Genomic DNA, 16281 nt, shown 5'->3' with positions numbered 1-16281 from the left:
GGGTTACCGCGTGGGAGCTGGTGTCGGGTTACCGCGTGGGAACTGGCGTCGGGTTACCGCGTGGGAACTGGCGTCGGGTTACCGCGTGGGAACTGGCGTCGGGTTACCGCGTGGGAACTGGCGCCGGGTTACCGCGTGGGAACTGGCGCCGGGTTACCGCGTGGGAACTGGCGTCGGGTTACCGCGTGGGAACTGGCGACGGGTTACCGCGTGGGAACTGGTGTCGGGTTACCGCGTGGGAACTGGCGCCGGGTTACCGCGTGGGAACTGGCGTCGGGTTACCGCGTGGGAACTGGTGTCGGGTTACCGCGTGGGAACTGGCGTCGGGTTACCGCGTGGGAACTGGCGTCGGGTTACCGCGTGGGAACTGGCGTCGGGTTACCGCGTGGGAACTGGCGTCGGGTTACCGCGTGGGAACTGGCGACGGGTTACCGCGTGGGGACCGGCGTCGGGTTACCGCGTGGGAACTGGCGTCGGGTTACCGCGTGGGAACTGGTGTCGGGTTACCGTGGCGTCGGGTTACCGCGTGGGAACTGGCGTCGGGTTACCGCGTGGGAACTGGCGTCGGGTTACCGCGTGGGAACTGGCGTCGGGTTACCGCGTGGGAACCGGCGTCGGGTTACCGCGTGGGGACCGGCGTCGGGTTACCGCGTGGGAACTGGCGTCGGGTTACCGCGTGGGAACTGGCGTCGGGTTACCGCGTGGGAACTGGCGTCGGGTTACCGCGTGGGAACTGGTGCTGGGTTACCGCGTGAGAACTGGCGTCGGGTTACCGCGTGGGAACTGGCGTCGGGTTACCGCGTGGGAACTGGCGTCGGGTTACCGCGTGAGAACTGGCGTCGGGTTACCGCGTGAGAACTGGCGTCGGGTTACCGCGTGGGAAGTGGTGCTGGGTTACCGCGTGAGAACTGGCGTCGGGTTACCGCGTGAGAACTGGCGTCAGGTTATCGTGTGGGAACTGGCGTCGGGTTACCGCGTGGGAACTGGCGTCGGGTTACCGCGTGGGAACTGGCGTCGGGTTCCGCGTGAGAACTGGCGTCGGGTTACCGCGTGGGAACTGGCGTCGGGTTACCGCGTGAGAACTGGCGTCGGGTTACCGCGCGGGAACTGGCGTCGGGTTACCGCGCGAGAACTGGCGTCGGGTTACCGCGCGGGAACTGGCGTCGGGTTACCGCGTGGGAACTGGCGTCGGGTTACCGCGGTGGAACTGGCGTCGGGTTACTGCGGTGGAACTGGCGTCGGGTTACCGCGTGAGAACTGGCGTCGGGTTACCGCGTGGGAACTGGCGTCGGGTTACCGCGCGGGAACTGGCGCTGGGTTACCGCGTGGGAAGTGGCGCCGGGTTACCGCGTGGGAACTGGCGCCGGGTTACCGCGTGGGAACTGGCGTCGGGTTACCGCGTGGGAACTGGCGTCGGGTTACCGCTTGGGAACTGGCGTCGGGTTACCGCGCGGGAACTGGCGCTGGGTTACCGCGTGGGAAGTGGCGCCGGGTTACCGCGTGGGAACTGGCGCCGGGTTACCGCGTGGGAAGTGGCACTGGGTTACCGCGTGGGAACTGGCGCCGGGTTACCGCGTGGGAACTGGCGCCGGGTTACCGCGTGGGAACTGGCGTCGGGTTACCGCGTGGGAACTGGCGTCGGGTTACCGCGGTGGAACTGGCGTCGGGTTACCGCGTGGGAACTGGCGTCGGGTTACCGCGTGGGAAATGGCGTCGGGTTACCGCGTGGGAACTGGCGTCGGGTTACCGCGTGAGAACTGGCGTCGGGTTACCGTGTGGGAACTGGCGTCGGGTTACCGCGTGAGAACTGGCGTCGGGTTACCGCGTGGGAACTGGCGTCGGGTTACCGCGTGGGAACTGGCGTCGGGTTACCGCGCGGGAACTGGCGCTGGGTTACCGCGTGGGAACTGGCGTCGGGTTACCGCGTGGGAACTGGCGTCGGGTTACCGCGTGGGAACTGGTGTCGGGTTACCGCGTGGGAACTGGTGTCGGGTTACCGCGTGGGAACTGGCGTCGGGTTACCGCGTGAGAACTGGCGTCGGGTTACCGCGTGAGAACTGGCGTCGGGTTACCGCGTGGGAACTGGTGTCGGGTTACCACGTGGGAACTGGCATCGGGTTACCGCGTGGGAACGCGTCGGGTTACCGCGGTGGAACTGGCGTCGGGTTACCGCGTGGGAACTGGCATCGGGTTACCGCGTGGGAACGCGTCGGGTTACCGCGGTGGAACTGGCGTCGGGTTACCGCGTGGGAACTGGCATCGGGTTACCGCGGTGGAACTGGCGTCGGGTTACCGCGTGGGAACTGGCGTCGGGTTACCGCGTGGGAACTGGCGCCGGGTTACCGCGTGGGAACTGGCGTCGGGTTACCGCGTGGGAACTGGCACTGGGTTACCGCGTGGGAACTGGCGTCGGGTTACCGCGTGAGAACTGGCGTCAGGTTACCGCGGTGGAACTGGCGTCGGGTTGGATGCGGTAACCGCTTGATGAATCTGCCCCATAGATTAATTAACGAAAAACACAAAGGACGTGTGAAAAAAGGGACGGAGAGACGCCGGGAGAGAGAAGTGAGGAGAGAGAGGAGATGAACCAGTGAGGAACCCTGGAGATGCCTCCACAATACATACCTTTAAGCAGAACCCGAACTCGGTGGGGGCGCTGTAGAGCTTCTTGCCCTGGGTTAGGTAGTAAGCGTTGGACTCATTCACATCAGCAAAATACTGCAGGTGCCGCGGGTCCTGGGGGGAGGGGGGAGTAATAGGCAGTATTGATACTACGCTGGGGCAAGAGGATATCGCGGGTAGTCTAGGCGAGAAGAGCTGGGGCTTGTGCTAGTGGAGCAGAACTGGAGACCCTCTGACCCATTGGGAAGGTTCTTGAGGACTGGAGTGGAGCCCCACTGGTGTAGTGGTTAAGGTGCTGGCCTTGGCTACGTATGCTTCCTGACACCTACAGTTTTGGGGGATCTCCTGCGAATAAGTTGAATTCCCTGTACTCCCGCCCTTTAATTGGTCAGGATGTATGCTTGCCCCCCAATGAAACGTTTGGAGTCTATCTTCTAGTGATTGTAAGGCCCCCCCGCTGCCATACCCAGAGTTCGGTAATGGTATGAGCCTTGGCCCTTCCCCGCCCTGGCTCAGGTAATGCTATGGCTCTGTCTTCTCCCGGTCACTGCTCGGAGGCCTCACCTTCGACGTCCCCTTGGCGGAGTAGTATAGGCCCGAGCGCCGCAGGAAGAAGTAGAAGCGTTTCCAGACCTTGCGCCCGCTCTCCTTCATGTGCAAGTAACCCTGGATCTCTGGCCAAGTACCCGAGTTCAGGAAGTTCTGCCCGGAAGAAATGGTGAACGTGTTTGAGTCCGGAAGGTGCCGGGGGGGGGGGGGGGGGGGGCGGCTCTGTCTTTTCACGTTGTCCAGGCTTTGTGTGCAAGCCGCCCGGTCCTAGAGGGAGCAGACTCCGTATCTCGCGTTGACCAGGCCTTGTGGTGACCTACCACGGTCAATATCGGCACCCTCCCATATGTGCCGTCCTATATTTACCTGTATGAGCTCCGAGTGAGAGAGGCCTTTGTGCGCGTCCAGATTCCCACCAATCATATCCTCCGGAAACAAAGCATACTAGGAACAGAAGACAAGACACTGCTCAACCAACCCTGAAGTGAGTGCGGGGGGCGCTGCCTGCGTTATCACCATAAACCCGACTTTCACAAAATGGCGCTGGGATAAAAAGGGATGGCCACTGGTTGCCGGATTCCGCCAACCGGGGACTGAGCTGTCCAGGTTTGGGAACGGGAACGTGGCGAATCAGGTCGTGCTCCTCTACACCACAGAAGAACGAAGGGTAGAGATACGATGGTGACCTTCTAGTACTTTAGGAATTGGACCATTGTTCAAACTAGCTGACTAGACCTGACCCGGACTCTCCATTGTATCTGCCTCCATCCAGGGGTTGGGCCTCCCCCCAGAACTCACCGGGGATCCCTTGAATATTTCGTACTTGGCGAAGTTCTTGCGAAAGATAAGCTTGCTGTCTCCTCCCGGGGGCCACATGCCCTGGACCTCCACGACCGACTCGTGGTCTTCAAGGCAGCGCTCTGCGGAGGAGGAGGAGGAGGAGAAGAAGACGGGGGTTAGGTGCCAGGAAGCAATGTGGTACTACTACTTGCCCAAACGTTGATGTAAGTGACCCCTCTTGGCATGGAGGATGTGATGGTAAGGGCAAATGTGGGTATCATATGAAAGGTTACGCACAGCCATTGCTCCTACCAGTCAAGATGGATACTCTGGTTTTCCGTGTTCGTATCCATCTTCTCGTGGCTCAGTGGACGGACTTGTGTGATACTGTGTGCTCTGTCGCAGTGGTTTCCCCCATGCATATATAATGTCAGGTATTCCAATGACTTCTTTGTGAGCCGAGTGGTTACTTCACTTATCCATCCAGCCCACAAAGCAAACTGGGCCCAGCCCCAACTAACGCAGCAGGCCCCAGTGATCCGGTTCAATTTCTCACTCCTCAAGCGCCATCTCCCACGGCCCTGGTTGGCCCAATCAGGGGGGAGCCCTGGCTCTGTGATTGGCCGACGTAGCATCTGTGCGCTGATAGGTCGGCAGCCCTCCTGTGCAATTAATGTTTGGTGGAAGCACTGCATGCTGGGGGATAATGGTGAAAGGCAGGGGTGCAGACCTGTCTAAGACATGTGAATGTGCTCACTTGACATTTTTATTATATATATATGTGTGTGTGTGTTTGTGTGTGTGTGTACTCACACTCCACACACGTATTCACACCCATGTAAACAAATATTCAGACACTCATTAATACATGCAGTTAACTAAACAAATACACACTTATGTGGGTATATCAGGTTCTCATGGCTTGAATTCTTCTGCCGATTTCGTCACAAAGGAACCTGACCACGGAGCCCCTCCACACCGAGCCCCAGGTGAACACGCACAGCACCACACAGGAACCTGACCCCGGAGCCCCTCCTCACCGAGCCACAGGTGAACACACACAGCACCACACAGGAACCTGACCCCGGAGCCCCTCCTCACCGAGCCCCAGATGAACACGCACAGCACCACACAGGAACCTGACCCCGGAGCCCCTCCTCACTGAGCCCCAGGTGAACACGTACAGCACCACACAGGAACCTGACCCCGGAGCCCCTCCTCACCGAGCCCCAGGTGAACACGCGCAGCACCACACAGGAACCTGACCCCGGAGCCCCTCCTCACCGAGCCCCAGGTGAACACGCGCAGCACCACACAGGAACCTGACCCCGGAGCCCCTCCTCACCGAGCCCCAGGTGAACACACACAGCACCACACAGGAACCTGACCCCGGAGCCCCTCCTCACCGAGCCACAGGTGAACACACACAGCACCACACAGGAACCTGACCCCGGAGCCCCTCCTCACCGAGCCCCAGGTGAACACGCACAGCGCCACACAGGAACCTGACCCCGGAGCCCCTCCTCACCGAGCCCCAGATGAACACGCACAGCACCACACAGGAACCTGACCCCGGAGCCCCTCCTCACCGAGCCCCAGGTGAACACGTACAGCACCACACAGGAACCTGACCCCGGAGCCCCTCCTCACCGAGCCCCAGGTGAAAACGCGCAGCACCACACAGGAACCTGACCCCGGAGCCCCTCCTCACCGAGCCCCAGGTGAACACACGCAGCACCACACAGGAACCTGACCCCGGAGCCCCTCCTCACCGAGCCCCAGATGAACACTCACAGCACCACACAGGAACCTGACCCCGGAGCCCCTCCTCACCGAGCCCCAGGTGAACACGCACAGCACCACACAGGAACCTGACCCCGGAGCCCCTCCTCACCGAGCCCCAGGTGAACACATGCAGCACCACACAGGAACCTGACCCCGGAGCCCTCCTCACCGAGCCCCAGGTGAACACGCACAGCACCACACAGGAACCTGACCCCGGAGCCCCTCCTCACCGAGCCTCAGGTGAACACGCACAGCATCACACAGGAACGTGACCCCGGAGCCCCTCCTCACCGAGCCTCAGGTGAACACACACAGCACCACACAGGAACCTGACCCCGGAGCCCCTCCTCACCGAGCCTCAGGTGAACACGCACAGCATCACACAGGAACCTGACCCCGGAGCCCCTCCTCACCGAGCCTCAGGTGAACACGCACAGCACCACACAGGAACCTGACCCCGGAGCCCCTCCTCACCGAGCCCCAGGTGAACGTGCAGCTCCACCAGGGACCAGCTCTCGTCACTCAGGCAGTGCGCCCTCTCCACCAGCATCTCGCACAAGTCCCGCGCTGTGGCCCCTGCCGTCACCTCCAGGGACCGACATGTGCCATCCTCACTGTACACCTTCACCATCTGCTCCCGGGGGGAGGGGGGGGGGGGAGGAATGGAGACGTGTATCAAATAATCTGCATATAGAAATCTTCCCCTTGGGGATCATTCTGGCAGCGTCTGCCCGGATTTCTCCTAAGGTTTTAGAAAGTGTGTGTTGATGTTGTCGCTCTCTCTTTGCTGGAAGAGGGGCCTGACACGCTCTGCTGGACGATGGACGATTACAGGCACCGGGCTGGGACGGGTCACATTGGAACTACCGATTCCACCAGAAGGTTATGACCTGACACCGGGCTATCCATTCCCCATCTTTCATGGCCTGATGAAGTCTAGAGCAAGGGGGCTTAACTCCAGTCCTCAAGCCCCCCCCCTCCCAACAGGTCAGGTGTTCAGGATACTCCAGCTTCAGCACAGGTAGCAACCTGTGCTAAAACAGGGACTGATTGAGCCACCTGTGACAAAGAGGGGATTGATTGAGCCACCTGTGCTGAAGCAGGGACTGATTAAGCCACCTGTGCTGAAGCTGAGATATCCTGAAAACCTGACCTTTTTGGGGGGCGGGGAGGGGCTTGAGGACCTAAGTTGACCACCCCTGGTCTAGAGTAGCCAGTGAGAGACCTGGAGTACATTGGGTGAATCCATTGTATACAAGAGATAGAAAGGAGAACGTTGGGAGAATCCATTGTATACAAGAGATAGAAAGGAGAACGTTGGGAGAATCCATTGTATACAAGAGAAAGAATGGAGTACATTGGGAGAATCTATTGTATACAAGAGATAGAATGGAGAACATTGGGAGAATCTATTGTATACAAGAGATAGAATGGAGAACATTGGGAAAATCCATTGTATACAAGAGATAGAATGGAGAACGTTGGGAGAATCCATTGTATACAAGAGATAGAATGGAGAACATTGGGAGAATCCATTGTATACAAGAGATAGAATGGAGAACATTGGGAGAATCCATTGTATACAAGAGATAGAATGGAGAACATTGGGAGAATCCATTGTATACAAGAGAAAGAATGGAGAACATTGGGAGAATCTATTGTATACAAGAGATAGAATGGAGAACGTTGGGAGAATCCATTGTATACAAGAGATAGAATGGAGAACGTTGGGAGAATCCATTGTATACAAGAGATAGAATGGAGAACATTGGGAGAATCCATTGTATACAAGAGATAGAAAGGAGAACGTTGGGAGAATCCATTGTATACAAGAGATAGAATGGAGAACGTTGGGAGAATCCATTGTATACAAGAGATAGAATGGAGAACATTGGGAGAATCCATTGTATACAAGAGATAGAATGGAGAACATTGGGAAAATCCATTGTATACAAGAGATAGAATGGAGAACGTTGGGAGAATCCATTGTATACAAGAGATAGAATGGAGAACATTGGGAGAATCTATTGTATACAAGAGATAGAATGGAGAACATTGGGAGAATCCATTGTATACAAGAGATAGAATGGAGAACATTGGGAGAATCCATTGTATACAAGAGAAAGAATGGAGAACATTGGGAGAATCTATTGTATACAAGAGATAGAATGGAGAACATTGGGAGAATCCATTGTATACAAGAGATAGAATGGAGAACATTGGGAGAATCCATTGTATACAAGAGATAGAATGGAGAACATTGGGAGACTCCATTGTATACAAGAGAAAGAATGGAGAACATTGGGAGAATCTATTGTATACAAGAGATAGAATGGAGAACATTGGGAAAATCCATTGTATACAAGAGATAGAAAGGAGAACGTTGGGAGAATCCATTGTATACAAGAGATAGAAAGGAGAACGTTGGGAGAATCCATTGTATACAAGAGATAGAAAGGAGAATATTGGGAGAATCCATTGTATACAAGAGATAGAATGGAGAACATTGGGAGAATCCATTGTATACAAGAGATAGAATGGAGAACATTGGGAGAATCCATTGTATACAAGAGATAGAATGGAGAACATTGGGAGAATCCATTGTATACAAGAGAAAGAATGGAGAACATTGGGAGAATCTATTGTATACAAGAGATAGAATGGAGAACATTGGGAGAATCCATTGTATACAAGAGATAGAATGGAGAACATTGGGAAAATCCATTGTATACAAGAGATAGAAAGGAGAACGTTGGGAGAATCCATTGTATACAAGAGATAGAAAGGAGAATATTGGGAGAATCCATTGTATACAAGAGATAGAATGGAGAACGTTGGGAGAATCCATTGTATACAAGAGATAGAATGGAGAACATTGGGAGAATCCATTGTATACAAGAGATAGAATGGAGAACATTGGGAGAATCCATTGTATACAAGAGAAAGAATGGAGAACATTGGGAGAATCCATTGTATACAAGAGATAGAATGGAGAACGTTGGGAGAATCCATTGTATACAAGAGATAGAATGGAGAACATTGGGAGAATCCATTGTATACAAGAGATAGAATGGAGAACATTGGGAGAATCCATTGTATACAAGAGATAGAATGGAGAACATTGGGAGAATCCATTGTATACAAGAGATAGAATGGAGAACGTTGGGAGAATCCATTGTATACAAGAGATAGAATGGAGAACATTGGGAGAATCCATTGTATACAAGAGATAGAATGGAGTACATTGGGAGAATCCATTGTATACAAGAGATAGAATGGAGTATATTGGGAGAATCCATTGTATACAAGAGATAGAAAGGAGAACATTGGGAAAATCCATTGTATACAAGAGATAGAATGGAGAACATTGGGAGAATCCATTGTATACAAGAGATAGAAAGGAGAACGTTGGGAGAATCCATTGTATACAAGAGATAGAATGGAGAACATTGGGAGAATCCATTGTATACAAGAGATAGAATGGAGAACGTTGGGAGAATCCATTGTATACAAGAGATAGAATGGAGAACATTGGGAGAATCCATTGTATACAAGAGATAGAATGGAGAACATTGGGAGAATCCATTGTATACAAGAGATAGAATGGAGTATATTGGGAGAATCCATTGTATACAAGAGATAGAAAGGAGAACATTGGGAAAATCCATTGTATACAAGAGATAGAATGGAGAACATTGGGAGAATCCATTGTATACAAGAGATAGAAAGGAGAACGTTGGGAGAATCCATTGTATACAAGAGATAGAATGGAGAACATTGGGAGAATCCATTGTATACAAGAGATAGAAAGGAAGTGATGGTGTACATGATAAAGGGACAGAGAAACAAGGACAGCAAGATGAAAAAAGTGCAAGGAATGAGGGAGAATAGAGTAAGCAGTAGACTGGTACCGAGAGCAGGGATATCGGGAGAGGAGGAAATAGAGAGAAGCAAGATGAGCTACAGAGAGAAAGAAATGATGCAAACTTATTAAACAGTATGACAATAGAAAGAATAAAAAAACGTTGTGAAATCCGAGTGTTAATGAGAACATTAGAGAGCAGTGAAAAGATAGCAAGCAACAGAGAGAGCGAGAGATAGCGCGAGAGAGAGAGAGAAAAAGGTACATGAGGAGAATGTAGGGGCCTGTTCATGAACGCCATTAATTAGAGCGAGAGAGATGGTGAGGGAGAGAGATGGTGAGGGAGAGGGAGATGTACAGCCAGAGGAGAATGTAGGGGCCTTTTCATGAACGCCATTAATGAGAGAGAGAGAACGAGAGAGAGAGAGACATACAGTAAGAGGAGAATGTAGGGGCCTTTTCATGAACGCCAATAATGAGAGAGAGAGAGAGCTAGAGAGAGGGAGATGAACATTACAAACTAAATCAGCACATAGGGAGAAAGAGAGGAGGAGGGGAGACAAACAGAGAGAGGGGATAACGGCAAGAAAGTAGGAAAAGGAGAGAGCTGCCGTGTGTTGGAGGGCGGTCGCAAGACTTACATGGGGTCCCCCTTCCTGTGGGGAACGGCTGGTCGGGGTGTTGGTGAGGATGGGGGAGGAGCTGCAGAGCTCGGGGAACGGGTTCGGGATGTCGGAGAGCGACGAGGATCGGGAGTCGTCCTCTCGTAGCCTCCTGCCAGATAAACAATACGTGAGCGGGTGTTCCTTTCACGTGGTCTGTTCCCAACAACCCTACAGTTTAATATTGGCGCCTGGGACGGGGCCATAAAAGGGACCTCCCAAAGATCAAAGGAAGCCGACGCTGGATTCAACCCACGTTCATCCACTTTACAGGCACTCCTGCTACACCACGCCGTACAGGCAGGCGAGTGGGGACGTGAGGACTTTGTAAAGCCCTATTAAATCCAACCTTTGCCTTTCTGCTTTTGTTGGCTAAATGCCATTTTATAAATCATTTAACCTTGTTGTCAATGAACGTTATCCCAATCACGACCAGGGGGCTATAGAACTATATAATATATATATATATATTTAGATCTATACACACTTACACAAGTGCTTGAGGAATAGGGGGATCCCATACCCCCGCCCACGAACACTTACCCCCACCTACTGCCTTGTATGAGCAGCGGCTGTGACCTCTTCACCTCTAGGGCCAGCAGGTCAGCTTTCTCCGGGGTCCCTTTGTGGGGCGAGAGTCCGCGGTTCGTGCAGCCCCCCCGTTGGTACAGGTTGTCCAGGGCAGGGCTGTGATTGCCCCCCAGGCCCCCCAAATCCATGTTACCCCCTGGATGGGACAGAAAGGGCCGTTACATCGCGGTCAGCGCAGTCACAAACAAATCCCCGGGAAGCCAAACACTGGCTATTTTTGGTCACGTAACCATCCTCATCGCCCTTCAGTCTCTCACAAGGGAGATTGTCATCTCAGGGGTGAAATTTGCGGGATTAATGGCTCCGCGCCAAAGGACAATCCCCAACTCAACAAGGTGGTCTTCCTGAAGTCATTAGGAGCAACCGATATGAGGTGATACCGGTATACACATACACGCCCAGAGAGGTAATACCGGTATACACATACACGCCCAGAGAGGTAATACCGGTATATACATACACGGCCAGAGAGGTAATACCGGTATACACATACACGCCCAGAGAGGTAACACCGGTATACACATACACGCCCAGAGAGGTAATACCGGTATACACATACACGCCCAGAGAGGTAATACCGGTATACACATACACGCCCAGAGAGGTAATACCGGTATACACATACACGCGCCCAGAGAGGTAATACCGGTATACACATACACGCCCAGAGAGGTAATACCGGTATACACATACACGCCCAGAGAGATAATACCGGTATGCACATACACGCCCAGAGAGATAATACCGGTATACACATACACGCCCAGAGAGGTAATACCGGTATACACATACACACCCAGAGAGGTAATACCGGTATACACATACACGCCCAGAGAGATAATACCGGTATACACATACACGCCCAGAGAGATAATACCGGTATGCACATACACGCCCAGAGAGGTAATACCGGTATACACATACACGCCCAGAGAGATAATACCGGTATGCACATACACGCCCAGAGAGGTAATACCGGTATACACGTACACCCCCAGAGAGGTAATACCGGTATACACATACACGCCCAGAGAGATAATACCGGTATGCACATACACGCCCAGAGAGGTAATACCGGTATACACATACACGCCCAGAGAGGTAATACCGGTATACACATACAGGCCCAGAGAGGTAATACCGGTATACACATACACGCCCAGAGAGGTAATACCGGTATACACATACACGCCCAGAGAGGTAATACCGGTATACACATACACGCCCAGAGAGGTAATACCGGTATACACATAGACGCGCCCAGAGAGGTAATACCGGTATGCACATACACACCAAGAGAGGTAATACCGGTATACACATACAGGCCCAGAGAGGTAATACCGGTATACACATACACGCCCAGAGAGGTAATACCGGTATACACATACACGCCCAGAGAGGTAATACCGGTATACACATACACGCCCAGAGAGGTAATACCGGTATACACATACACGCCCAGAGAGGTAATACCGGTATACACATACACGCCCAGAGAGGTAATACCGGTATACACATAGACGCGCCCAGAGAGGTAATACCGTTATACACATACACGCCCAGAGAGGTAATACCGTTATACACATACACGCCCAGAGAGGTAATACCGGTATACACTTAAACGCCCAGAGAGGTAATACCGGTATACACATACATGTCCAGAGAGGTAATACCGCTATACACATACACGCCCAGAGAGGTAATACCGGTACACACGTACACGCCCAGAGAGGTAATACCGGTATACACATACACGCGCCCAGAGAGGTAATACCGGTATACACATACACGCGCCCAGAGAGGTAATACCGTTATACACATACACGCGCCCAGAGAGGTAATACCGTTATACACATACACGCCCAGAGAGGTAATACCGGTATACACGTACACGCCCAGAGAGGTAATACCGGTATACACATACACGCGCCCAGAGAGGTAATACTGGTATACACATACACGCCCAGAGAGGTAATACCGGTATACACATACACGCCCAGAGAGGTAATACCGGTATATCCATACACACCCAGAGAGGTAATACCGGTATACACATACACGCCCAGAGAGGTAATACCGGTATACACATACACGCCCAGAGAGGTAATACCGGTATACACATACATGCCCAGAGAGGTAATACCGGTATACACATAGACGCGCCCAGAGAGGTAATACCGTTATACACATACACGCCCAGAGAGGTAATACCGTTATACACATACACGCCCAGAGAGGTAATACCGGTATACACGTAAACACCCAGAGAGGTAATACCGGTATACACATACACGCGCCCAGAGAGATAATACCGGTATACACATACACGCGCCCAGAGAGGTAATACCGTTATACACATACACGCGCCCAGAGAGGTAATACCGGTATACACGTACACGCCCAGAGAGGTAATACCGGTATACACATACACGTCCAGAGAGGTAATACCAGTATACACATACACGCCCAGAGAGGTAATACCGGTATACACATACACGTCCAGAGAGGTAATACCAGTATACACATACACGCCCAGAGAGGTAATACCGGTATACACATACACGTCCAGAGAGGTAATACCGGTATACACATACACGTCCAGAGAGGTAATACCGGTATACACACACGCCCAGAGAGGTAATACCGGTATACACATACACGCACAGAGAGGTAATACCGGTATACACATACACGCCCAGAGAGGTAATACCGGTATACACATACACGCCCAGAGAGGTAATACCGGTATACACATACACGCCCAGAGAGGTAATACCGGTATACACATACACACCCAGAGAGGTAATACCGGTATACACATACACGCCCAGAGAGATAATACCGGTATACACATACACGCCCAGAGAGGTAATACCGGTATACACATACACGCCCAGAGAGATAATACCGGTATACACATACACGCCCAGAGAGATAATACCGGTATACACATACACGCCCAGAGAGGTAATACCGGTATACACATACACGCCCAGAGAGGTAATACCGGTATACACATACACGCCCAGAGAGGTAATACCGGTATACACATACACGCCCAGAGAGGTAATACCGGTATACACATACATGCCCAGAGAGGTAATACCGGTATACACATACACGGCCAGAGAGGTAATACCGGTATACACATACACCCCCAGAGAGGTAATACCGGTATACACATACACGCCCAGAGAGGTAATACCGGTATACACATACACGCCCAGAGAGGTAATACCGGTATACACATACACGCCCAGAGAGGTAATACCAGTATACACATACACGCCCAGAGAGGTAATACCGGTATACACATACACGCCCAGAGAGGTAATACCGGTATACACATACACGCCCAGAGAGGTAATACCGGTATACACATACACACCCAGAGAGGTAATACCGGTATACACATACACGCCCAGAGAGGTAATACCGGTATACACATACACGCCCAGAGAGGTAATACCGGTATACACATACACGCCCAGAGAGGTAATACCGGTATACACATACACACCCAGAGAGGTAATACCGGTATACACATACACCCCCAGAGAGGTAATACCGGTATACACATACACGCCCAGAGAGGTAATACCGGTATACACATACACGCCCAGAGAGGTAATACCGGTATACACATACACGCCCAGAGAGGTAATACCGGTATACACATACACGCCCAGAGAGGTAATACCGGTATACACATACACACCCAGAGAGGTAATACCGGTATACACATACACGCCCAGAGAGGTAATACCGGTATACACATACACGCCCAGAGAGGTAATACCGGTATACACATACACGCCCAGAGAGGTAATACCGGTATACACATACACGCCCAGAGAGGTAATACCGGTATACACATACACGCCCAGAGAGGTAATACCGGTATACACATACACGCCCAGAGAGGTAATACCGGTATACACATACACCCCCAGAGAGGTAATACCGGTATACACATACACGCCCAGAGAGGTAATACCGGTATACACATACACGCCCAGAGAGGTAATACCGGTATACACATACACACCCAGAGAGGTAATACCGGTATACACATACACGCCCAGAGAGGTAATACCGGTATACACATACACACCCAGAGAGGTAATACCGGTATACACATACACGCCCCCAGAGAGGTAATACCGGTATACACACACACGCCCAGAGAGGTAATACCGGTATACACATACACGCCCAGAGAGGTAATACCGGTATACACATACACACCCAGAGAGGTAATACCGGTATACACATACACGCCCAGAGAGGTAATACCGGTATACACATACACACCCAGAGAGGTAATACCGGTATACACATACACACCCAGAGAGGTAATACCGGTATACACATACACACCCAGAGAGGTAATACCGGTATACACATACACACCCAGAGAGGTAATACCGGTATACACATACACGCCCAGAGAGGTAATACCGGTATACACATACACGTCCAGAGAGGTAATACCGGTATACACATACACGCCCAGAGAGGTAATACCGGTATACACATACACGTCCAGAGAGGTAATACCGGTATACATATACACGCCCAGAGAGGTAATACCGGTATACACATACACGCCCAGAGAGGTAATACCGGTATACACATACACACCCAGAGAGGTAATACCGGTATACACATACACACCCAGAGAGGTAATACCGGTATACACATACACACCCAGAGAGGTAATACCGGTATACACATACACGCCCAGAGAGGTAATACCGGTATACACATACACGTCCAGAGAGGTAATACCGGTATACACATACACGCCCAGAGGGGTAATACCGGTATACACATACACGCCCAGAGAGGTAATACCGGTATACACATACACGCCCAGAGAGGTAATACCGGTATACACATACACGCCCAGAGAGGTAATACCGGTATACACATACACGCCCAGAGGGGTAATACCGGTATACACATACACGCCCAGAGAGGTAATACCGGTATACACATACACGCCCAGAGAGGTAATACCGGTATACACATACACGCCCAGAGAGGTAATACCGGTATACACATACACGCCCAGAGAGGTAATACCGGTATACACATACACGCCCAGAGAGGTAATACCGGTATACACATACACTCCCAGAGAGGTAATACCGGTATACACATACACGCCCAGAGAGGTAATACCGGTATACACATACACGTTCAGAGAGGTAATACCGGTATACACATACACACCCAGAGAGGTAATACCTGTATACACATACACGCCCAGAGAGGGTAATACCGGTATACACATACACGTCCAGAGAGGTAATACCGGTATACACATACACGCCCAGAGGGGTAATACCGGTATACACATACACGCCCAGAGAGGTAATACCGGTATACACATACACGCCCAGAGAGGTAATACCGGTATACACA

At 51.9% G+C, this 16281-nt stretch overlaps 1 protein-coding gene across 2 annotated transcripts in view; it reads right to left on the bottom strand.

The window, feature by feature from the left end:
• GRB7 (growth factor receptor bound protein 7) overlaps positions 1-11127 on the bottom strand; it is a 36780-nt gene extending 25653 nt beyond the window's left edge. The window contains exons 1-7 of one of the 2 annotated variants that reach the window (XM_075580142.1): positions 10804-11127; positions 10240-10372; positions 6211-6367; positions 3970-4091; positions 3538-3615; positions 3187-3324; positions 2626-2736 (exon numbers count right to left, since the gene is read on the bottom strand). In XM_075580142.1, coding sequence (XP_075436257.1) covers positions 2626-2736; positions 3187-3324; positions 3538-3615; positions 3970-4091; positions 6211-6367; positions 10240-10372; positions 10804-10979 — 915 coding nt within the window. In that variant the 5' untranslated portion in view covers positions 10980-11127. The remainder of the gene's footprint in view (positions 1-2625; positions 2737-3186; positions 3325-3537; positions 3616-3969; positions 4092-6210; positions 6368-10239; positions 10373-10803) is intronic. The other variant, XM_075580141.1, reaches the window with a different exon arrangement.
• Between the last annotated feature and the right edge of the window lie 5154 nt (positions 11128-16281).

The sequence above is a fragment of the Ascaphus truei genome, chromosome 23 (genome assembly GCF_040206685.1).
Source record: "Ascaphus truei isolate aAscTru1 chromosome 23, aAscTru1.hap1, whole genome shotgun sequence".
In the NCBI taxonomy this organism is placed as follows: domain Eukaryota; kingdom Metazoa; phylum Chordata; class Amphibia; order Anura; family Ascaphidae; genus Ascaphus; species Ascaphus truei.
This window is presented reverse-complemented; position numbering and strand designations above follow the sequence as displayed.